This window comes from Somniosus microcephalus, chromosome 23 (assembly GCF_052327205.1).
Source record: "Somniosus microcephalus isolate GS21.2 chromosome 23, FLI_Smic_1.0, whole genome shotgun sequence".
NCBI classification, from domain to species: Eukaryota; Metazoa; Chordata; class Chondrichthyes; order Squaliformes; family Somniosidae; genus Somniosus; species Somniosus microcephalus.
In genome coordinates, this window is record NC_141009.1 from 23,090,094 (window position 1) to 23,116,039 (window position 25,946).

General features: G+C 41.7%; 1 protein-coding gene across 3 annotated transcripts; it reads right to left on the minus strand.

Moving 5' to 3' along the window:
• Positions 1–632: 632 nt before the first annotated feature.
• zbtb34 (zinc finger and BTB domain containing 34) lies at positions 633–25,674 on the minus strand. Of its 3 annotated transcripts, none has more exons than XM_085965603.1 (3): positions 25,514–25,674; positions 9,595–9,767; positions 633–7,384 (listed from the first exon to the last, which is right to left on the minus strand). In XM_085965603.1, exon 3 carries the CDS (start codon positions 7,357–7,359, stop codon positions 5,830–5,832), a length of 1,530 nt encoding a protein of 509 aa, XP_085821729.1. In that variant the 5' UTR covers positions 7,360–7,384; positions 9,595–9,767; positions 25,514–25,674; the 3' UTR covers positions 633–5,829. The 3 variants fall into 3 exon arrangements, with proteins under 3 accessions (XP_085821729.1, XP_085821730.1, XP_085821728.1); XM_085965604.1 differs by lacking the exon at positions 9,595–9,767 and adding an exon at positions 24,666–24,791; XM_085965602.1 differs by lacking the exon at positions 9,595–9,767 and having other exon boundaries at positions 25,514–25,671.
• Positions 25,675–25,946: the final 272 nt, after the last annotated feature.

Consider the following 25,946-nt stretch of genomic DNA (forward strand, 5'->3'; position numbering starts at 1 on the left):
TTAATAGATCAAAGGCCGATTAAACAAGTGAGCTTCTTCTAATCAGGTCACAAGTTTACCCGAGCTGACCTTTACTGAAATTTGCCCGCTCTCTATGTGAGGAAGCAACCTTGGGGAACTGAGGCACTCCATCACGGGGTGGAGGGAAGGGGGTACACAAGGGCAAAATACTATTTAATCCGATGACATGCCTCCTTGGGTCACTAAAATAGCATGAACTGCAACCACATCCTGCCTTTCCAACATGCTGCAGGAAATAGATCAGCGCCAGTCTACAAATGTCTCACGTTCTGTCTTCCTGTAATTAAAAAAATGAAACGCTCATTTTCTCATTTAGCCTTTTGTCTCCCTCCATCGATAGACTGCACCACCTCTCAGACACATGCATAGCGCTGCCACCTATGTGACATTACAACAGCAGTGGCTCCCATTGTTCCTTTTTCAAGAGATCTCTTTACTTAATAGGTAACTTATCTAAAAAAACTAGCAGAGACAGATGGATCCGGCTTAGTAGTGAGCTCTTATGGACCTTATTGAATTTTGGAAAATAAATTATGTTGAAAGTCCTTAGACTGAGTGTGGGTATACAACATTCAATTTATCATACTATAATCTAAATGGAGACCAAACCGTTCAGGTTCTATAACAGCAAAAGATTTATTTACAAAAACAGAAACTTTCCATTTATTACTCTTCAAACAATACAAAAGCTGTTTACAAGCAACAAAATGGAAGTACAGAAATAAAGGATTAACATCAAAACAATAATTAAGCAGCACTGAAATATTAATTGATCACAGTCAGACACAGCTAATAGGATAAGAGAAAAACATATACTTTTGAATAAATATTGATTGCATTCATGCTAGAAAATACATCCATAATGGCTAGTTATCAACTGTCAGAGCATCAGCTTTACTTCGCTTCATTTACTTCACTCACTCATGGATTACGGCCTGCTAAAGAAAATCTCCAGAGTTTTAGTAAGTGAACTGCAAGTCAATGTCCCCTCGAGATGGTGACAATCTAGCAGCCATTTTGTGGTTCTTTAAGATCATATCGACAGAGCCCAGAAAATGAATAGCTCTGCCTGTGTAAATTGAAACCTGCTCTGATGATGTCAAATCATTTCCCTTATATATAGTCATTTTACTCTTCCTCAAAAAAGCTCTGTTGTAACTTCTGCAATTGCTGCACGAAGAAAAAAGCAAACGCTTCTCGAGACATACTGCTTGATAAAACAGTGGAATACATTTTTGGTTGCTTATGACGCAATGGTCCTAAACAGATTATACACAGTAAATATCAAAAGTAAAAAAAAATGCACTATATGGTTTGAAAATAGCTTATTTAAAACTGTATGTGTCTATTGTGAATGAGTGTTTATTGCACTAAAATCCAGTCTGAGTAGGGGTGTTTAAGAAAGTGTTAGGTATGTGATGTCCAAGTCACGCTTTGTTAAAAGATTTTTTATTATATATATACACACACACACACACACACACACACACACAAACACCTTTTAAATGCTTACCGGCAGCTAATTTCATTTTCTTCCTGTCCACCAATCTATATTTGTGTGTTGCACTATTCTATCCAATCAGCACCTGCATCTCCAAACACAGATCCTGAAATTTACCAAAGTGATGCAGGGAAGTGTGAAATACTCTCCCACTTTTCTCCAATTTCACTGACAGTACTGCACCCCAGTTTATGCAGGACAAAATTGGTGAACACTGAACATTTCAAGTGTTGTCTTGTTGTTTCCTTTGAACGAGAGAGAGAAGGAAATGGCAGGGAATTATTCATTAATTTGCAATTATACGGTTTCAAATGCCTGTCGCGTATCTGCTGAGTTCAACAAGCATTTCTGACCGAGTTCAGGAAGTCAAAGTGCAATAGGGTGCCCATTTGGCATTGTAGCTCAGAGTTCAAAATGGCAGATCAGGCTAGGCTCATGAAATTTCAGCCATTCACAAAATATACTAGCCAGAAAGCAAACTTTAATGGGTAGAATTTGTGCTTTATCCTGGTTATTACAGTTGCTTTTGCTTTAGAAATGGTCATGATAACTGCTAGCTTCTTAGGAAAAAGAATTCCATGGGATAATCTAAGAGATAAAATGACATCATCAGCTTAGCTCTTGAGTTACCCAAACAGTGTTAAATCAGGCGGTTCTGTTAAATTATATTGGATTAGCTGGGTTTTAGAACAAAGATTAAAACTCTATAGGTTTCCTTAAAGATTACATGCATTCCAGAAAACATCAACTTCAATCATTCCATCAATACTTTGGAGTTGACTAGAATTCCCGATTGATTATATTACAGGGTTCATGTAAAGAATTTATATAAACAAAAAATTTGAAACCGTACTCATCCAAATATTATTTATATATAAAATTGTTAATGCTGGTTCAATAAATAATTCTAACCTGATCTAACAGCACCATTTAAGGGAAAATCCCCTGAAAAAGGTAGGTGAGGCCATACACAACTATGTCCCTTTTGGAGTCTGTATCCTCTCCAAACTCAAATAACCTGAAAATCTGCATGTTAAGTGTGCACGGATCCAGGATTGGCAGTGATCACAATGACCACAGTGGAGTACATACATTTCCAATATACAACTGCTATTTGAATACCAAAAAGGGATTGGACTATAACCAGGCAACAATTAAACTGTTTAAGTTTAGTAGTACTTAGTTTTTTTTAAAAACTAGAACATCACAGCATGTATATTATGGTTTTTGAGAATGGATTCACCTGGCTTGTACAAAGAAAAGTAAAAAGGATTATAGAATATTACACACCAATAATAACGTCCATATTTCCAAGGCTGAGAAAATCCATGGTCCCTCCGTTCATTCCCAAGTCTGGTGCCTGCTTATACAGGCAATCATTTGTTCAGGATGGCTAAAAGCTGTAGCACCTGAATTCATCATCACTTCATTCGGTATTCTTGTGGATTAAGAAAAGATGCAAAGAGTGGATATTTAACGGATAGCAATATAATGAAAGGTTAGCTGAACTTTTTCCAAATCCCACAGGATTTTATTACACAATAGACCAAGTACGGACAGACCCAAAAATCTGGAATGAATTCAGGACCAGTAGATTTTTCCAGCACTTACTGAGCATATGGCGCAACGTTAATGCTCCGGCTCTTCCTTGTGAAATCTCACAATGAATACTACAGCTGGCGGAAAGGTCTTTCACGTTATAAGTAAAAGTAGCTTTCTTTAAAAAAAAAACTTATGTAAAAGGAGACTGTTCCAATTAGTACCAACTCCTTTTTAAAAAAAAAAAGGTACAGTTAAGCAGTATTATTGTTCCTCTAAAAACATACATCAGAAACTTTAAGGTATCCTTTTTACAGACAGCATTGGGAATATATGCAAGTCTATCCTTAATCAAATAATTCGAGGTTACAGTTCGTTAGTTTAGCATACGGTGTACAATAAATGCACCAAAACATTTTTTTTGGGGGGGGGGGGGAAGAAAGAGAAAACCGGGTTTGCAGGGTGAGGAGAGAAGGGTCATCTTTTTCTACGCAATATAGATGTACTATGATTTTACGTGAACCGCAATGGTTATAAAGTAGATGTGAGTCATGTATTTACTTATTTTAAATACTGGTTTTATTTATTTTTGCCCCCAAACTTCTCAACTGAGTGATGTGGCATGGAATTTAACACAAGAACTTGGAAGCTTCCCTACTGATGTCAGAACAACTGGCAGTCAACCTTCTTAAAGTATCACACGCCTGCCTGCATTCCAAGCGTTTCAATCTACTGCGCTGAAAGAGAAGCTCTCCAATGACCAAAGGTCAAAAACTTTTAAAATTAATCTTTGTACAATCGGCAATTTCTGCAGACACAATTATATATATATATAAGTGCTAGACTGAGGCCACTACTAGCACAACATATAGTATGGCAATTTGAAGTATTAATTCCATAATCAATTTAATTAACTTCAGATATTATAGCATGCTCCCATCAGCAAAACTAGTGAGGCTAGCCTTAGTTACTTCTTTTGAAGAGACAGAACATGCAGGGTAGAGGGGCACAGAGGCTTTGGTTAACAGTGAAAGTTTTTACACAATTAAAAGTTGCTTGAATTGCTTTAAAACAATCTTTTCTACAACACACCACTTCTTCTGGTATTGTGAATTATATATAACTATATATAAACAAAACAATGGTTAAAAAGTAGATGCTAGTCATGTTTCCACCTAGTATTTTAAATACTGACTTGATTTTCCCCCCCCCGCCCCCAAACATTCCTCAACCGACAAATGTGGTGCGGTATTGAATTTAGTATAAATACCTGGAAGTGTGCCTATTGACAGAGTAACTAGTTGACCTCACCAAATGAAATGAAATGTTGCTCTGCAAGGTCATTAAATCGGATTTCTTCAGTATAAATTCTAGTCTCTAAATTTGAAGATTAAGGAAGCATTCCTTCTTAGCCGAGTCATTAAGCGCAAAAGTTGTAACAATAACCCCATCACGAATGGTAAATTACCATTTTTTCCAGAGGTTACTTTTTTTTTTTTTTATAAAAGAAGACACCAAAGGAGAAGAGGCAATCCTGTACCTTCACCAGGCCGGTCATCTGGGTGAAAATAATTGTTGTCCATTTGACCAACACCATTTCCCTGAAGATGCTGGAGTACATGACGAGGTCTGATCAGAGTTGGGAATATGCTAAAAGTACATTCCTAATTTTAAAGATTACAATCGTTGGACATGGGTAAATCTGATTATAAAAGAAAATCAGTAGGTTTTCTTAAATATATATTTTTTTAATTGCATCACAGTCTAAAAAGATTGTATGTAGGTCTCCTGTATGAGTGAGTGAAACGATTTTTAAAATAGAAAAGGTATATTTAATAACTTATCTCTGCTCTAATAAATATGGCCATGAAGCATTCAAACTATTCCACACAGCAGTGTGAAAGTAACACTGATCAAAGAGAAGTTGGATAAGGGGTGGACAGTTTAATAGTGCAGGCTGAAACAAGACAATCATATATTAAGGTCTTGTTTGGCATCCACGCTATCGCACCAATACCACACTCAGGCACAGGTAACAGTCTGACATGAAAAAAAATAACGGATAATTTTGGGAGAATGTTACACATGGACTGAACAGTAGAGGGTGCTCATAATATGTCAAGACACACGCCAGAGGCTGGGATCGTCAGTCTCGTGTCAATTAACATTTCACCAAGCTGCTGGTTAAAAATAAATATCAAACTCATCATAAACAGCGTAATGGAAGTTTAAAACCTGATCTCTGCCAGGATTCCAACGCTCCCCCAGTGAAGAGTTCAGTTCAAACCTCATACCACTGCACCTTTAGGGCGGGCAAAATAAAACGTCTTTAACCTTCATTGGTGAAGCACGGCCTGGAATAGCATTTCTCACTGCTGTGTGAAGCGCAAATGGATGTTTAGGCTTGCCACAGTGCCTTTTAGTTATTATGATGGTGCATTATTGTACTATCACACACATTTCTTCCCGTTACCGTAACTAATTATCCTGACCCGTCTCCGCTTGGACATGGCAATTTATTTATTTTTTGATAATTATATTATACACTGTACCTTTAACCAGGCAGCAAACACTAAATTTTCTGAAGTATTCAAATGATCAATTTTCAGGAAAAATCGATACAAGAAAAAAAAAATAGAACTTGATTGGGGAAAAATAGTAGTTTCATAACCAGAAACATTATATAAATGCTGCGCTACAAAAAAATACTAATATTGTAGCATTATTTCTAGCTTTGTGTGCTTCTGGCTTCGTTATGCCTAAGCCACTCATTCAGAAACATGAGACAATGGAAGAACATCCTGCGCTGCAGTCTCCATGTTGGTGTCTTCTGAGGGAGAAGGCTCGTCACCTTCTTTTTGTTCTATTTGTGTGTCTGTTCGGTCAGGTGACTCGACTCGACCTTTAATCTCCGATGCGCCAGGATGATTTTTCCTCAAATGTTGATTCAGAGTGCCTTGGAAGGGGAAACATTTACCGCAGATCTCACAGCGGTATGGTTTGTCATCGGTGTGCCCGCGAATGTGGTATTCGAGTTGGTCTTTCCGCGTGTACTTTTTCCCACAAAAGCGGCAGACAAAAGGAGTTATTCCCATGTGGAGCCGCATGTGTCGGTCTAGGCTCCCCTTCTGGTTGAAGGATTTTCCGCAGTAGATGCAGATTAACCTCTGATTGTATGGAAACCAGTGTTCCCTTGCGTCATGGTCACGGGGATTACTCTCAAAACCTTGCCTGTTTGGCCCACTGTCGCCATCAGAAGACTGACTAATCACATTTTGCCCTTCATTCTGTATCTGTATGTTTCGTTTCAGTCGGCCTCGACCTCTAAAATTACTAAGCATAGATCGAGAGGGACTTGAATTTGTGAGGCAACTGTAGGTAGTTGATAAGCCAGCTGACTGCGATGCTGGTTGAGATAGCGAGAAAGCTTGCTGTAACACTGGTCCGTACGAGCTGACGTTCACAGCCACCATTCTGTCCACATGATCCCCATCTACCATTTCTGTGTGATAACCATCATCACCCACTGAGGAACTATCAGAACAGCTTGGCCGATCGGATTTTTCCATTTTGACTTTGACCTCTGTAATCTGGGCGCCGATTGGATTGGTCTCCCTCACTATTAATTCTGCTTGCTCGTGATCACCTTCAATTTGGATTTCATGCTCAGAAATGCTACCACTGCTTCCGGGGTCAGAGTGCCTCTCCTCCATAGTCCGATTCTGAAAACTTCGGTTTGGTGTGGCCTCCATACGTGGTTCGTTAGCAATTGTTGTCTGCCGTACTTGGCCATAATACGGTGGAGAGATTTCCACTGGATTTAAGAAGCGGCTATTGTTCTCTCTAACTCCATTGCGATTTCCCTGATTATCTTCAGTACTGACAACCACCGAGTCAATACTCACAATACTGAATTTTGAGTGAATGCTCTCCAAGATCTGAGTGCATTTGTCAATTATGCACTGCATCTGCAGAAAGCTGGCAGCAGTAAGAAAACTAACAACATCTTTCAAGTGCAACGACAGTCTCCCAGTGTAACAAAATGAAAGTAACTGTTCAAATACATCTGGATTTTTAATAACTGATATTGATAAACCACTCATGGTGCTCAGTGCTGAATGATCACGGAAATAAGGGGAGCTGGCAGCGAGGACAGCCTTGTGGGCTCGGAATGGCTGACCCTGAATGTGAACTATAATGTCACATAACTTTCCTTGTAAGCGTAGCTCATTAAGTTGGCTCAGAACACAGTTGCTGTACTCAGGCACGTCAAACTGAATATAACCACCGTTATCCATTTCTTCGATGGTCAATGTTGAAAACCTGTGAGGGTCACAAAATGAAACAAATAAAACCACTATAATTGATCTTTACAGAAAAGGATTTCACACAAAGTCATTTATCTTGCATTGAATGGAAATCAGTTATATACACACACACAGCATGTGATTTCCCTGTATTAAATAGTCAAAAGCTCATCACAAGGTACACGGGCGATTGTGTGTGATTCATGCAAACTAATCTTTCAGCTCCATTAAGTACCACACAATTCAATCTTGTATATAATACAAAAATGACAATTTATCTGGGAATGCTGTGTATTACATGTCAGAATGTATGAAGGGGCTATCAAACAGCAAGAATGAGCTTGAAAAATACTACATGATGTGCAGCAAACTGCAGACCATTTTGGATATTGAAGTGAGGCATTCTGAATATTTACAAAGCTGTAAAATCATTTCTGTGTTATATATCACAGTACAAATTAGTTTTGGCACCGTCACACAAGTAATTCAACATGATTTTTTGGCAGGGGCTCTAGAAAGTGGGGGTATTATGCAAATTGTGGCAGTATTAGCATCAGGAATATCTTGAGTTTTTGTTCTACCACATTATTTCGCAACAGTGCAATACCACATTCTTGTGCTTTAAAAGGTGTCAGGACATACTTCAATTAAAAAAATTAAAAGCCAGGAAAAGATTTTCTTTTAAGGTAGTTGAACTGCTGGGAAAGAGAGCCTGTGGATATTATGCCTGCGCACGCCAAACGAGAGCATGTCTGAAATCAAATGATTCATTCATCTAAACATTCATATGGCATCATAAAACTCAGCTACAGCAAAGGAGTATAAATTACAAAATGAACTCTATGGCATGTTTTCTATTAGCATCACACCAGTGCGACACGAACAGCATGCCTAAAATCGAACACGAGGTACTGGGGCCTTGGGGAAATTTTCACTGCTAAGGCAGCACTATTTTAAGCCTGTGTACAGTTCAACTGTAGCAAAATATTTTACATTTTGTAACTCTTGCAAATAAAAATATTCAACTGAAATAGCTCAATTCTGAAAGTTTACTGTTGCCAAGTACATTTAGGGGTGGGAAGTACAACAGTTACATTGTGTAAAGGTGTCTGCTAACCAGAATATATCTAGAGAGAAAAAATGCTTCACTTCAGCAGCCAGGGCCCCAGTGAAATACCACCAGGCAATCTCAAATCAATTTAAAACTGCCTGGCAGCTCTTCCAAATTAAGTACAGTAATTTCAGTTTTGACCATACATATTCCCAGGGCAACAACACTGTGCTATGTAGAAAATGTTCCCAATTGAGAAGCTTTTACTCATTGCACAGTGCTTCAAGCTTGAGGTCGCTCTCAGAGAACAGTATTAATTTGTGGCACATTTTTTTAAAAACACCCTCGTCAAAAAATCAACTAGAGAAAGTGGGGCAATCACCTAAAGGTCAAGCAGACAGTTGATGTAACAGCAAACGGTCAAATGGGGGAGGGGATGGGGTCCAGATTAAGATGATACGATCACACTGTAACTGTAAACCAGAAGCAATGTTTTCCACAGTAATACTCTCCCAGACAAGCTGCAGCCACACAGGTACAGTAGTAAGAGAGTCTTTAGTGCTCTTCCTGAGGTGTAAAACATCATTTGGTCAGCATTAGGGTGAATAAATTTAAAGAAGCACGCTACTACCAGATCGCAGTGGGTAGGCAGAAGGGTTTGCGCAGGATAGATCACCAATTCTAGAAATATAATTGGGGCAGAACAAGACATATGAAGGAAGGTACAATACTTTAATCTCCAGCCTCAGTCAGAGGAAACATATTCCAAATTGTAATTTAATAACAGGGGTGTGATATTATTGGGTGTCTACTGTTTTACTGCAGTGAGAAACCAAATACTGTAGATGTAATTACATTGATCATCTCACTTCTTGACATTAAGTGAATATCACACATCAAGTCACAACTGTTTATTTTAATATAGTGTCCCCATACAACATTTTTCTTTACATCTTTGTTTTTCCTTCCATTTTAAAATGGCAAGCAGTTAATAATTGGCCACAAGTTATCTTGCCATTTTATCTGTCCGCCAGAGTAAGCAACTCCCTTCCCCTCACCCACTCCATCCCAGTTGAGATTAAAACTCAGTAAGGGGGAAACTGAACAGAACTGAAATCCACATGCAACACATTCATAGCGCAGTAGTACCAGACTCGCGTTGCTAAGCAACTTACTAAAATATTAACTTGGTTCCTTCGCCATAGCTCAGTGGGTACCTGCCCCACCTGGTATACTACGTAGCCACACAGGTCAGGAAGACCTCAGTCGATCCCCGTCTGTTCCGGGTTAGCGGATTCCAGCTGGGACACTGGTCGAGTGCGCTATAATTGGCCTCAGTGCCCTAGGGCTGGGGAGATGGAAAACAAATTCAGCCAAGGCTTTTTATTGCTGACCGCTAGCCAGTGGATCCTGGTGGAAAGCGTGTGTGGAATTTGGGTGAAGATTCAAACCGGCTTGGCTGTGATGAGACCCACAATCCAGCAGCCCATCAATACTCATTCCTCCAGCCTCACTGAGAAAGAATGGCCACTCAGATGAGGTACCAGAAGCAGTAGTCCCTGCGAAACATTAGTCAGCATCTTGCAAGAATGGAGAAAGAAAATGGGGGTTGGGGGAGGGAAGAGCTTCATTTAAAGTTGAACACTAACCAGTTTGCATTTAAATGCTTAAAGAACCATTCAGCTTTATAGTTAGATAGCAAAATACTGCAGATGTTGGAAATCCGAAATAACAACAGAAAATGCTGGAAAAACTCAGCAGGTCTTTTGTTTCTTTTATTCTTTTGTCCGATCGCAGCCCTGCCTTCGATCTAGTTTCTTTTCTTTCCAGTTTTGAAGAAGGGTCCAACCCGAAACATCAACTCAAATTTCTCTCCACGGATGTTGCCTGACCTGCTGAGTTTTTCCAGCATTTTCTGTTGTTATTTCAGCTTTATAGTTAGCTTGAAGCCAGCTGCACAATACCCGCACTTGTGGAAAGAAGTGGCATTCGTGTCATCTAGAAACACCTGGGAAGTGCTATTTTTATGTCTCAGCATCCCTGGACTATGCAGAGGAAAAAACAGCCAGCCGCATCTCACAAGAACAAGATTAGACTTTTTATTGATGCCCCCACTGTCTAATAGCATGTCAATGCTCACTTATGGAACTGTACCCGGTATCTTCAGGATGGAGGAGAAATAATAAAATTGTGTTGGAAGTAAAACAAAAAAAGCTGAAACAAAATACTGCACATAAAGAATTATTGGTGTCTCTTTTTAAAAAGACAATTCTCAATGCTTATTTTTCACCATTTCATAAATTTTCATGAAGTCTGTGTTTTATTGAGGCATTCAGCTTTTTTTTTAAGCAATAAAAATTAATAAATTTGGGCCACTTTTACAGTAAAAACGATTCTTTACAGCTGTGATACTCAATCAGCATTTTACACCACAAGATGAGGGGATTTGGTCCATTCCGTTCATACTGGCTGTGCACTTAATCCAATTCCCCTGCCCTTTCCCCATACATTTTTATTTTTCAAATATTAACACACTTCCCTTTTAAAATCTATTGTGGATTCTGCTGCACCCATTGCTTCTATTTCCGAACAACCTTGTGTAAAAGATTCTCTCTTAACCACTCCTTTTGGTGATGACAGCACTCGAGCATAACATGAGCAACTTAGTTACCGATTCATTGACCAGTGGAAGTAGTTTTATCCTATTTACTTATCAAAACCATTCACAATTTTGAGATCTCCTCTTCACCTTCTCTGCTCTAATGAAAAGAGCCCAGTTTTTCTAATATCTCCTCATATCTAAAGACTGAAGTACCCTCTCCATGGGCTTGACATCCTTCCTAAAGTAGGGCGCCTAAACTGGACGATATTCTAATTGTGGCACAAACAATTCCGTGTATAGGTTTTGCATTGGCCTCTTTGCTTTTGCACTCCTCTGCCCCATTTATAAAATGATATGCTTTGTAAAAAAGCTTCAACTGATCCTGCTACTTTTAAAGATTTGGGTATCTGAACCCCCAAGTCTCTGCTCCTCTTTACCATTTAGTGCACATATCCTCATTCTTCCTCCCAAAATTTTTCACCTCATTTCTCTGCATTAAATTTAGAAACATAGAAAAATAGGAGGCGGCCATTCGGCCCTTCGAGCCTGCTCCGCCATTCAATATGATCATGGCTGATCCTCTATCTCAATCCATATTCCCGCTCTCTCCCCATACCCCTCGACACCTTTTGCGTCTAGAAATCTATCTCCTTCTTAAATATATTCAGTGACTTGGCCTCCACAGCCTTCTGTGATAGAGAATTCCACAGGTTCACCACCCTCAGTGAAGAAATTCTCCTCATCTCAGTCCTAAATGTCCTACCCCGTATCCTGAGTGTGACCCCTCGTTCTAGACCCCCCCCCCAAGCCAGGGGAAACATCCTCCCTGCATCCAGTCTGTCTAGCCCTGTCAGAATTTTATACATTTCAATGAGATCACCTCTCATTCTTCTAAACTCTAGTGAATACAGGCCTAGTCGACCCAATCTCTCCTCATAAGACAGTCCTGCCATCCCGGGAATCAGTCTGGTGAACCTTCGCTGCACTCCCTCTATGGCAAGTATATCCTTTCTTAGGTAAGGAGACCAAAACTGTACACAGTACTCCAGGTGTGGTCTCACCAAGGCCCTGTATAACTGTAGTAAGACATCCTTGCTTCTGTACTCAAATCCTCTTGCAATGAAGGCCAACTTACCACTTGCCTTCCTAACTGCTTGCTGCACCTGCATGTTTGCATTCAGTGACTGGTGTACAAGGACACCCAGGTCCCTTTGTACATCAACTTTTCCCAATCTATTACCATTTAAATAATACTCTGCCTTGCTGTTTTTCCTACCGAAGTGGATAACTTCACATTTATCCACATTATATTGCATCTGCCATGTATTTGCCCACTCACTCAACTTGTCTAAATCGCCTTGAAGCCTCTTTGCATCCAACTCACAATCCCACCTAGTTTCGTGTCATCAGCAAACTTGGAAATATTACATTTGGTTCCCTTATCCAAATCATTGATACAGTATATATTGTGAATAGCTGGGGCCCAAGCACTGATCCCTGCAGTACCCCACTAGTCACCGCTTGCCACCCTGAAAAAGACCCATTTATTCCTAATCTCTGTTTCCTGTTTGTTAACCAATTTTCAATCCATGCCAGTACATTACCCCCAATCCCATGTGCTTTAAATTTGCACTTACCTCTTATGTGGGACTTTATCAAAGGCCTTCTGAAAATTAATCTTACATCTAATCTACTAACCAGTTTGTGTTGTTACTGAATATTACTCTTCAGTTAACCACCCTCATTTTTATTGTCTGAAAATTGTGTTAGTGTCCCCTGTATCAAATGAGTGCAATAGACTCCATACTGACTGCGTGGGCGTGGCAACATTGTTTTCATCCCTCCAGTCCAGAAGTCATCCATTAACCACTACTCTTCCTTCTCCTTCAACCAACTTTCTCTTAGCCTTGCTGCTAGATTCTCTTTCAAACCATGTTTTTACCAACAAGCCTCCTCTTATCAAATGTCTTTTGAAACATTTGCTTCATTTCCTTTATTAATGCACTCTGTCATTTCTTCAAAGAGCTCTATTAAACTGGTCGAACATAACTTCCCCTTTACTAATTCATAGTGGCTGTCCTTAATTAACCCACATGTTTCTCGATGAGTATTAATTTTATCCCACTCTTTGGCCCCATGAAGCTTAGCAAGTACTGATGTTAGGCTGAGTGCTCTGTAGTTACCTGGTTTATCCCTTTTTATTCTTTTTGAACAGAGGTGTTACATTGACAACCCTCCAGTTCTCTGGCACAACTTTCATCTTTAAGGATGATGGTCAAAGCCTCTGCTATCGCTTCCCTCAGCATTCATGCCAGTGGAGCATGGTGCCTTTTTACTTGAGTTCGACCATTTTTACTTCCTTATCTATAGTTCTCCTCTTGCACCTCATCATTCCCATTAACACACACTTGTGTGAAAACCAAGGCAAAGTACTGTTAGTACCTCCATTGCTTCGCCCTTTCCTTTTTCTTGTCTAATAAGCTCTACTCTTTCTTCAAAAACTAGTAAGTTGCTCGTGACATTTTGCCCACAGTCAATTATGAAAATAAGCTTTTAACTTGCAAGAAGGCGATGGAAGTGAAAGAAACTTCAGAAACTAACTCCATCAGAGCCCGCAACTGCACTCTGACACCTGACGTAGCAAAACGGAATGGGAAAAGTTGACATAACAATTTACAATGTTAAATGTTGGCACAAAATATACAGCCAAAAATCTTGACAGCAGGGAGCTCGCAGATTGTGGACTGGCAGTGCATGTTTTATGCAAGATTTTTCATGACATTTGTTGATCAATGTTCCCTGTAATTATTTTTTTGGGGGGGTGAGGCGGGGGCCGTGTGGCCCATTCAAAATTCCGCGCATGCGCGTTTCTTCACTTTAAAATCAGTTTCTAAAATCCTTACTGTTTCCCTTTGTTACCCACCAGTCTTCTGTCATACCTTTGCTTAACCTTTCTAATCTTTTTTTCTTTCCCCTCATTTCTATACTCTGTGATTTTCTTTTGTGTTCATAGCCCTAGAATGTCATATGCTTTTTTAAAGTATCATTTCAATTTTAATTTCTCTGCTAATCCAAGGAACTCCACAGCTTTTGCTGCACCACCTTAACTTACTACACACAGCATAGGTATGAGGAACCAGCCGACTTGCTGTTCTGCACAGGATGCTGTCAGGGCCTGGAGGAACAACCTACAACAATGTAACTGGTAACAAACACTAAGATTGTGACATTATCTCACCCATATTGCTGACCAACACTTAGCTTTTTCATTGATGTCTGTGCGATTTTATTGGTGCGAAGAAAAAACATCAACTCCAAAGTTTTCTCTCTGGTGATGTTTCATCAATTAAACCCAAAGTATATTGCGATATGTCGTCCTTAAACTAACAGATAGGAAATCTAGTGGACTGCAAGGCCGCAGATTTAAAATAATTGGCAAAAGAACTAGGGGGGGAAAGGAATTCCGCCCCCCCCCACCCAGTGTTATGATTTGGAACACACTACCTGAAAGAATGGGGGAAGCAGATTCCCATAGGAACTCTCAAAAGGCAACTGGACATCTACTTGAAGACTAATTTGCAGGGTTATTGGGGAAAAAGCTGGGGTGAGGGACTAAACTGGACAGATCCTTCAAAGAGCCAGCAGAGGCACGATGGGCCAAATGGCCTCCTTCTGTGCTGTCAGATTCTAGAACTCCGTGCTGTCTCATGGATACTTTAACTGGAACTGGTCCATTTAAGGGCCGGAATATGTTTAATTCAACTACGGTTAAAATGCATAAAGTCGTGAAATGGTGGAATTACAGCACATTTTTAAAAGTTTTTTTGTGCTTTTTTTGACTTAAATTATTATGATTTTCCCCCCCCTTTTTTGCATGAAAATATGATGGTTGCACAGTTTATATTTAAAAAGGTAACACTGTGTTTGGATGCAAAACTACATTAAATTACAATTCTTTCATCTTGACTGTATAGCCTTAAGACTACAGATTAGATCACAGACTGAATATTAACAATGCATGCTCTACATTCCACACAACCATGGGGCACTTTTCACTTAATGTACAATGCCACTATTGTAGTCATTTTTACATATCGGCTGCAAGCAAATGCTATGTTTCAATCGGAAAAAGAGGATCCTTTATCCGCGTCTTTTCCAACTGGATCTTAACCCTCTCGCACGCTGTAAAATCCTGTGCATGTAGCTGTCGCACCCTAATGTTATGCTTTATGACCTGTAAACCTGTAATGTAACTTATGCAGCAGCACAAGTAATGTCTGCAGCGCAGCATGAGATGAATGTAATCTTTACAGTCATGTGACATACACTGGTGTGACATGTACACTGCTTTCTACAATATTATTTTCAGAATACATTTTCTTGGTTGTCAAAATATACAATGAACTCAAGTCGAACCCTACTCCACATTTTTGTTGATAGAACGTGAAAAAAATGTTAAGACCTCTACCTGTTCAAACTGTACTTATTGGTGTGTGTGGGGGGGGGGGGGGGGGGGTGCGCGAGGAGAAAGGACAGAACTGGTCAAAAATATTCGATGATAAAACTAGCGTATCTGCCAACTGCCACCTATAGAACAATACAACTGCAATATATTTTCCTCTCTTCTTACCAATGTTCTCCTCTGAAATCACTGACCCCTTGCTAGCGACAGCTCGCCAGCAACAGTACCTCATGTAAATTGCCATTCTTCCTAACATGAAGCATTAGCAGACTATGTGACGAGAGGCGGAGCCCAATTATGTCCTCCTTAGTCCCAGGTGCGCACACTTTTAGCAGGGGTGTGCCAAGTATAAGGAACTTGAATCTTGACTCTTTTTCCCCTTCCTACCCCAGAACTGCTGAATTCTGCTGTAGCATCCCCGCTGCTGCCTCGACTGGGATTAATTTGTTTTTATTCATTCCTGGGATCTGGACGTCGCTGGCAAGGCCAGCATTTATTGCCCATCCCTAATTGCCCTTGCCCCCTTCTTGAACTGCTGCAGTCCGTGTGGTGAAGGTACTCCCACAGTACTGTTAGGGAGTTCCAGGATTTTGACCCAGCAACGATGAAGGAACTGCGATATACTTCCAAGTCAGGCAGGTGTGTGACTTGGGGGGGAACTTGGAGGTGATGGTGTCCCCATGCGCCTGCTGCCCTTGACCTTCTAGGTGGTAGAGGTGCTGCCGAAGAAGCCTTGGCGAGTTGCTGCAGTGCATCTTGTAGATGGTACACACTGCAGACGGTGGTGTTCCCATGCGCCTGCTGCCCTTGTCCTTCTAGCTGGTAGACTAAGTAGAGACCAGGATCGAGGCCGGAATCTTCCTGGTCTACGTGGCTTAGCTACGCAGTGGTAGTTGAGTATAACCTATTTTCCATCGCTGCACCACGCCATGGAATCTGTCTTGGCCAGGCATGCATCTGCCCAGCTACAAGTCACCAAAATACTCTCTTGTAAGTTTGGGATACTAGGGTCATTTGACCGATGCCAAAATTAAGTGTTGACTCCCAACTTTACAGAATACTTTGCTTGCAACCTGACCCTACTGACACAATCCTGAAACAGCTGCTGGTAGGTATGCAACAGGCATGACTTTCTCACTGGTTTTCCCCAATGTTTGGGAGTGCTTGGTGGCCACTTGGTCTTTCCCACCGATATGCAGGAATGAATTCACATGCCACCATTCAGTGGTGCTAGCCTGCACATTTGTAGAATTTGAATTTGCCACTCAGAAACCCTAGAAATGTAAACTATTTCAAACGACAAATACTGTTTTGGGGGATTGTATGAACTCAATTGGATTTAATTTTAGTTGACTTTCAACTCAATGAGCAGTAGTGTTGATGGGGAGCATTAGGAATTTTATAAACGAAATGCAGAGCTTAATATATTTAATCGTCCCAATGAGCAACACTGGCTGGCGGGTGGGCCAGAGAAAGATTAACAGGAAAATACTCCCACTCCCTGTAGTTGATTAGCTCATAATGTGTGGAAGTATGGAAAATAATTCAGTTCCTGGACCATACGAATGAAATAAAGTGGAACTCTACACTCCCATAAAAATTATCTTTCACGCTGGGTAATACCTCCCATATGGCAAAGCATTCTGCATTCTTACCCTGCCTGAAGTTATAGATCACTGCTACACTTTGTCAAGATGACATCACCGCACCTCCCATACAAAAAGCATGAAAAGAAAACAATATTTAAACAAACTAAAGAGTGTTTTTTTCTTCAGACAACCTAGGAACCATAACTGCATTCTTGAAGATTTTTTGCTACCCTCATGGATAAACACAGTTCTGCCGTTTAGTCCAATCTGATAAAGCTTCAGTCTTATCTGCTTGCCGTTAGATGTTAAGCTACTTTTTGTTGCTGTATTAAAAACCTCTATCTCGGAAAGAGCATAATGCAGATAAAGGGAAGTATGCATTCTTACAAAGTGGAAAATATTTCCTAACCAACTTTAAAATTAGATAACTAATTGCAAGCCAAACTAGTGCCATTTAAAACCAAGTACTGGAACATTTGAGGGAAGAGAGATCATTTCACTACAAATGATGACTAGTATATAAATATGATTCCACACATGGCAGGTTCTAGATCTTGGGCTTATTTAAGCAGAAGCACTGATGCCAGGCCAGGACGTCCCCAAAATGAGAGGGAAAAAAAGTAAACTAGTCCATGTACCATTCTGACACACTGGAGAGCAGTAGGATGTTGGTTTCTCCCCAATACTGTTCATAATTCTGATCAACTGGTAACAGAAATCTGCCCACTAGAACAAGGAGCATCAATCGGCTTGTTCTCAAAACGCATTTTTTAGTTGGACTACCAACATTCTCTGATGGAAAAATATATTTAATATAGTTTAAAACACAAGCTTTTTGCCCTCTCAACTTGTCCAGTGCCTCAGGCAATCGTAAGCAAGCAACAACAACTTGCATTTATACTGCGTATTTAATGTAGTAAAATGACCCAAGGCAATTCACAGGAGTATTAAAAGATTTTTAAAATTTGACACCGAGCCACATAAGGATAAATTAGGGCAGGTGACGAGGTAGGTTTTAAGGAGAGTCTTAAAGGAGGAGAGAGATATAGCGAGGCGGAGAGGTTTAGGCAGGGAATTCCAGAGCTTAGGGCCGAGGCAACAGAAGGCACGACCACCAAAGGTTGAGCGATTATAATCAGGGATGCTCAAGATGCCAGAATTAGAGTGCAGATGTCTCGGGGGGGGGGGGTTATGGGGTTGTAGGAGATTACAGAGTTAGGGAGGGGCGAGGCCATGGAGGGATTTGAAAACAAGGATGAGAATTTTGAAATCGAGGCGCTGCTTAACGGGAAGCCAATGTAGGTCAGCGAGCACAGGGGTGATGGGTGAACAGGACTTGGTGTGAGTTAGGACATGGGAAGCCGAGTTTTGGATGACCTCTCGTTTACGTAGGATAGAATGTGGGAGGCCAGCCAGGAGTGTGTTGGAATAGTCAAGTCTAGAGGTAACAAAGGCATGGAGGAGGGTTTCAGCAGCAGATGACGGACGATGTTATGAAGGTGGAAATAGGCGGTCTTAGTTATGCTGCGGATATGTGGGCGGAAACTAATTTCAGGGTCAAACATGACACCAAGGTTGCGAACAGTGTGGTTCAGCCTCAGACAGATGTTAGGAGAGGGATGGCAGTGACAGATTCCTACTCCTTCTAGCCCTGCACAACTGGCTGCCATGGAAGTTGAATTAGGTTGTTGGGTTGGGTTGTAAAAAATGCAGATATGCCTGTGCAAATTTACTTGCATTACTCATTTAATTTTACAAGTGAGCAGCAGTAAATGTCAACTATATTCTAATAGTCTTGACTTAAGTGTTTGCACTCTCGCCTGAGTCAAGAAGGTTGTGGGCTCAAGCCTCACTCCAGACTTGAGCACATAATCTAGAATCAGTGCAGTACCGAGGGATTGCTGCAGGCTCTTTCGGATGAGACATTAAACTAAAGTCCTGTCTTCCCTCTCAGCTGGACCTAAAAGATCCCATCGAACGATTTGAAACAGAACAAAGGATTTCTGGGTGACCTCTATAACATTTATCCCTCAAACCAAACAGATTCTCTGATCATTTCTCATTGCTGTGTGCGGGACCTTGCTGTGTGCGGGACCTTGCTGTTTGCGGGACCTTGCTGTGTGCGGGACCTTGCTGTGTGCCGGGCCTTGCTGTGTGCGGGGCCTTGCTGTGTGCGGGGCCTTGCTGTGTGCGGGGCCTTGCTGTGTGCGGGGCCTTGCTGTGTGCGGGGCCTTGCTGTGTGCGGGGCCTTGCTGTGTGCGGGGCCTTGCTGTGTGCGGGGCCTTGCTGTGTGCGGGGCCTTGCTGTGTGCGGGGCCTTGCTGTGTGCGGGACCTTGCTGTGTGCGGGACCTTGCTGTGTGCCGGACCTTGCTGTGTGCGGGGCCTTGCTGTGTGCGGGACCTTGCTGTGTGCGGGACCTTGCTGTGTGCGGGACCTTGCTGTGTGCGGGACCTTGCTGTGTGCGGGACCTTGCTGTGTGCGGGACCTTGCTGTGTGCGGGACCTTGCTGAGTTTCTCTGTGTTACAACAGTACTGTGTAGTGCTCTGGAACATCCTGAAGATGTGAAGTGAGTTATATAAATACAAGTTCTTTATCTATCTTTACAACTCCTTTTACAGTTTAAAAAAATAAAAATTGCCACTAAACTCAATGATCACATTACTACATCACAAATATCCCATAACGTTTAAAATATAAAACAGTATAATGCACCACTGGCGGGTGTTTCAAATTGTGACTCGGGCCTACGGCGCTCGACTTATGGGCCTTTCACACTTCATTGGTGTTATAATTAACCTCATCACATTGCTGCATGACAAAACTTCATTTATAACAGTTCAATCTCATTTCCAAATGCAAGATATTGAGAAAGGTCCTGTGTGATATTTTTATCCCAGCTTGTGAATCTTCCTGCAATTCACCACATAAGTCATCTCACAGTAGTGCTTTAGGTGCTATATCACACATTTGATACATTTTCAAGAGATCATACACCAAATTCAGCATTTCTTTTAAGCACTAAATCATTTAAAACGGGAATGGAAAACAAAAATACCGCATCACAAAAGCAAAAAAAACCACAACAAAGATTTACAACTTTAGATATAGTAAACGGCAACAGATGCTTCAGTGAATTTAAGCAATAATCTAACCTCAGGATTAAGACAGCGAACATAAACTATTTGAGCTGTGCTCGGGCCTTTATTAGATAATTCAGAGAGGAATCCATTATTCTCCATTTGCAAAAGAAAGATTATGTAACTCACAAGTGTCAAAATCATGTCAGTAATGGTCAGCATCAAAATCAAATTAAGATGGTATTAATACAGAACAACTTACATTTATATAGTGCCTTTAATGTAGGAAAACCTCCCAAAGTGCTTCACAGGATCGTATTCAGACAAAGATTGACAAAGCCAAAGAAGGGGATATTAGGAGGGGTCACTAAAAGCTTGCTCAGAGAGATAGGTTTTAAGGAGAGTCTTAAAGGAGGAGAAACAGAGGTGGAGGGGTTTAGGGAAGGAATTCCAGAGCTTAGGGCCTAGACAGCTGAAGGCACGGCCACCAATGGTGGGTGAATGGAGTGAGGGGTACGCAAGAGGCCAGAGTTGGAGGACTAAGGACAGGGTCACTGGCAAGGCTTGGAAGCTAAGCAGAGCCAGGCCTGGTTAGTACCTGGAGGGGTGACCATCAGGGAAGACCAGGTGCAGAAGGTCACGGAAGGAGCCCCGAGGAGGGGCGGTTGGTGAGAAGGTCACGGAAGGAGCCCCGGGAGGGGCGGCTGGTGAGCAGGCCCGGGCGTTGGGCTGAAGATTGTCGGACAGGAGGAATGGTGGAAATGGAATGGCGGCGCGCACAGACGCAGCGGCTTTGCTTCTCCCAGGATGGTGCTATTTACATTTAATGTTAATGTTATTTGTACTGGACTCATGGGAGCTTGCAAGATCACATTTCGTTGTTCATGTACTTGTGCAATGACAATAAAGTTGAATTATTATTATTACAAGAGTTCTCAGAGGGTTGGAAGGAGGTTACAGAGGCCATTGAGAGATTTGAACACAAGCATGTGATTTTTAAAATTAAGGTGTTGGTGGACTGGGTGACAATGAAGGTCAGCGAGCACAGGGGTAATAGCTGACCGGACTTAGTGCAGGTTAGGATATGGACAGCAGAGTTTTGAATGTGCTCAAGTTTATGGAAGGTGGAATATAGGAGGCCAGCCAGGATAGCATAGGATAGTTGAGTCTGGAGGCAAGACTGGAGCATGGTTGAGGAGTTCAGCAGCAAATGGGCTGATGCAGAGATGGAGACAGGCGATGTTAGAGTTGGAAGTCGGCGGTCTTTGTGATGTTGAAGATATGGGGTTGGAAGCTCAGCTTAGGGTCAAAGAGGACACCAAGGTTGCGAACAGTCTGGTTCAGCCTGAGACAGTGACCAGGAAGGGGGGTGCAATCGGCTTGTCGTCCCAATGTTTCATTGGAGGAGATTGCAGCTCATTCTGTACTGTATGTTGGTCAAGCAGGCTGATAACAGAGAACGTGGAGAGATTGAGAGGGGGTATTGGTGAGGTAGAGCTGGGTGTTGTCAGCGTACATATGGAACCTGATGTCATGGCCATGGTTGGCCATGTCAGAAACTGCAGAGATATCGAGATGGGCAAGGAGGGATAGTGCACCATGGTCACAGTCACAAAGGGTGTTATTTGTGACTTGGATTAGTTAGGCCCACTGTGGCAGGGGTGGAAGCCTAATGGGAGAAGTTCAAACATAGAGTTGCGGGAAAGGGTGGCACGGATTTGGGTGGGGGTGGAGGCAACACTACATTCAAGGACTTGAGAGAAAAGTGGTCTTGGAGAGGGGTGGTGGTTTGCAAGGACAGAGAAGAGGTTTTTTTTGAGGATGGGGGTAATAATGGTAGATTTGAAAGAGAGGAGGAGTACCTGAGGAGAGACCCATTTACAATATCATCTAGCAAGGGGGCTAGGAAGGGAAGTTGGGTGGTCAGAAGTTTAAAGGGAATAGGGTCAAGAGAGCAGGAGGTGGTTGTCATGGACAAGATGAGCTCGAGAGAGCATGAGGGGAGAAAGGAGAGAAACCAGGTTAGGGGGAACCTTGGCTTGGCAGGCATGGGGAAGGGAGGGATACGGCAGAGGCAGCTGATTGGAAGGTCACAATCTTGCTCACAAAGTCCATAAGATCTTTGCACTTGTTGGAGGTTGGGCGAGGAGGGGGGGGGCCGAGGGGAGGAAAGAAAGAAGGGTTTAAGCAGATGGTTGATAGTGGAGAAAATAAGCCGGGGGGGGGGGGGGGGGGGGAGTGGAGAGATTATCTTGGCATTCCAGAATGATCAAGTATTGAGCAGTTTTGGCAGAGGACAGCAAGGTCCAATAGAACACAATGAAGAATGCTTTAGAGCAATTAAATGCAATAATGTTTCTCCTACTTCAGCTTTTGACACTTCTACATCAGCATCCTTGCTTCTAGGTCACCTCCAACAGTTTTATTTTCACAACATTTAATTGATGGCAGAATGGTGAAAATTAGGCAGCATTTAGTAGAATGTGAACCTCAAAAGATGTTTAATAGTCACCCTCTCTTTTGTTTAAGTGAGAAACACTATTCCCCAACTCAAAAGAGCAGTTCGAAAACCGGCTCTTCAGCTTCTGCTGATCCTGCTCTTAAATTGACCACCTGGCAGTCTGCAAGATTAGCACAGCGACTTGGCCACTAATTTACGATCCCGTCTTGTGAGAACGCAGCCCCTCCACCCCCTTCCAGCTCACTTCCATCTCCCTGAAATTAGGTAAATGTGGAGATGTGAACGCCACACATGGAGAATCACAAAAATGTGCACGGGAGCACCTGTATTTTTTTTTTTTTTTTAAACATGCAGTTACAAATCTGAGTGCATATGTAACCCGTAATCTCAACATAATCATTTCCTTTCTGCATTCCCCATCTCTCCAATTTGCCCATGTTACGCGCCATGCTCACAAGTGGATGGGCAGGCAACCTGCATTTTGGCCCCATCAATGCCATATTGCAACTTAATGTCAAGAGCTGCGAGCACGTGGTGACTCATTCCAATTTATCCCCACCATAGAGAAGCACTAGCTTCCACACAGCACCTCACCGAAACAGCATCGCTAAGGTGAGGAACTCACTATCGGGGCAATTGAAAGTGTAAGCCCATAAGTTACCATTGCATACAGCAGAGCACTGCTGCTCCAGCATAGCAACATCAAAGGTGTCATTTTATTTCTATATTTCACCAGAATGTGAAAGCTATGGACAATTAGAAATACAATAGAAATGAGCAACAGAATACTGAAACTAACTTACAATTAGCAGAAAAGTAGAATGCAGGTAAACTGACAAATTAAAAAATATATATTTTTAAAAAGAATTAAAGCACTGAAGTTGGGTGGATTATAATTGCCCCTTTTTAAAGTATGTGCAATAAAAATATATTCTTAGGGCTAAACAGCTTTAACATCTGAAGTCAATCAAAATGGTGGCTCAAACAGACTACAGCTCCCAGTATTTATTATGTGCGATCATAGACATATAGTAAATCAAACAGATCAAATTTTCAACCAAATAAACCACAGACATGGCTTTTACCAGGTAAAAGATGGAGAGTTGCTACACAGTTACCACTGTAGAGCTGTTGATTTCAGAATATTGTATCACCATGCGCACAGTTTAGCTTTATCCTTTTAATTTGAATTGATACAAATCAACTGGAATCATAGTCCTAAGATCTTGAAAAAAAAATTATTATTAAAGAGCGCCTTCTGTTATTTATCATTCTATGGTATGGGGAGGGAGTGGGAGAATGGGATTTGACTAGGTGCGTAACGCAGAGAAAAATACCAGCGAGAATGTCATGGGATAATTGCTCGTTTCTATGCCGTAACATTCTATAATTCTAATCCGAATTCTGAAATCTCAACTATTTGAATAGTACAAAAACAATGTCATTGAGATCATGGGGAAATTACACGTATCTTTTGCAATCAGTAATAAAAATAATCATCAAATTTGTTGGCATGAGGTAGAGGTTTAAATGTGCATGGTAGCTGAAGGGACTTCATATGGAAACAATAAAGCCCCATCTTGCTTTGAGGTAATAATCATATTTGCACATCTGTGCTTCCACAATGAAACAATGTAATCTCCACACTGAATTTCTTAGCCTAAAAATACACGCAATGGCAAGATAGGTGTGGGACAGGATCTTGATTTTTCCGGAGCTAACTCAATGGCAACTGCCACTTGCGAATTACATCTTGATTCGGAATTTTTGATTAATGTCCTCAAATTTTTTTTTTTTTTTTTTTTGGGAAAAGGTGGGCATGAAGCCAACTAAAGAAACCCAAACATATGTTTATCCTCGCAAATACAAAAAATGTGGATGTATTTTTACCACAAAGTAATGGGGGAACGATTAATCTACTTTATCCAAGTACAAACTCTGTCCTCCGTTTGAATGAGAATGTTAATGGTCATGTGTTTCGAGTAGATTGGGATTACAAGGTCAGTCTTGCTGATATAGGAAAAGTGTTAGCAAAAAAAGGTAGTTTAAACACCGGTTTAGTCGCGGGCATCAGTTACGACATTGTTGATTTTGACCAGACGATGTACACTACACGGTCAACAGTCTTTTTCTCTCATTTCACTTTCATTCTGCACAGTATCTTCTGCAACTTTAGTCCCTTTTGTTAAACAGAATTATAAACAAGTATGTTAGCAATCGAATAGATTTTACTAATCAATTTTACCATATAGCTTGAGAATTTTCTGAAGGGCATGTCTAGGACCAAGAAAACACTTCTTGGTTGTTTATTTTCCCTGTAAATCACGGAACAATTTACTTTAAAAAAAAGTGTAACTGTTATCAACATTCCCTCATAAAGGACAAGAGCGCGTCACGAACAATCCTTTTTTGTTATTTAACTCTCAATTGTTACGTTGATTTCAATTCAAAGTTTCAATAATTAAACCTTCAATAATTCTCACCGCAAAAACAAAACCCCAAAGCCGGCCAACGGGATGAAAACAATTTTGTTTTCTTGGTCAATAAAAAACCAAAATAAGCCGCCTTTAAGTTGGATTTGACGCGGGAGGTCATTTAACTTGGCATGGGAACCACAAAAAAAAGGTCACAATTGGGACTTTTTTTTTTAAAAAGAGGCGAGCGTGAGCTTGTGGGAAAACTTGGCGATAAACACCAAGCAAATGGAGGCCGAAACTTGGTTTGCGGTGAAGCCCTGCGTTGCTGTGTGAGTGAGGAGTCCGAGCGCCGGTCAGCGCGCACACAAACTCAGCAAAGCACTTACTTGGTTCCTAACTTCACCCACAACATGGAGGCTGGGCCCTATTCTCGCTCAAAGCCGCTGCTCGCTTTATCAACCGCCGCCGCGCATTTCATACTTACGCCGCCTCGCAGTGGTGTGGGGGGTGTTTTTTTCCTCACATGTTTTTTTTTTCTCTTTTCTTTTTTTTATATATATTATTCCCCCACCCACCCCCCCACCGCACCTGGTGCTGTCGCTGCCCAGGCCTCGGATACAGTCTCTCCGACTAACCGTCCCAACCCGGAACGGAATCTGGCAAACCCCGCTCACCCTGCACTTCCGGCGCTCGGCTTCCCGAGGATGCCCGAGTGAGATCGTAGCCGGAGGCCGAAGGGAGCCCGAGTGAGATCGGAGCCGAAGGTCCGGAGCCGAGTGAGATCGGAGCTGCCGCCGGAGCCGAGTGAGATCGGAGCCGATGGCTGGGAGCCGAAGGGAACCGAGTGAGATCAGAGCCGAAGGCCGGGAGCCGAGTGAGATCGGAGCCGAGTGAGATCGGAGCCGAAGGCGCGGAGT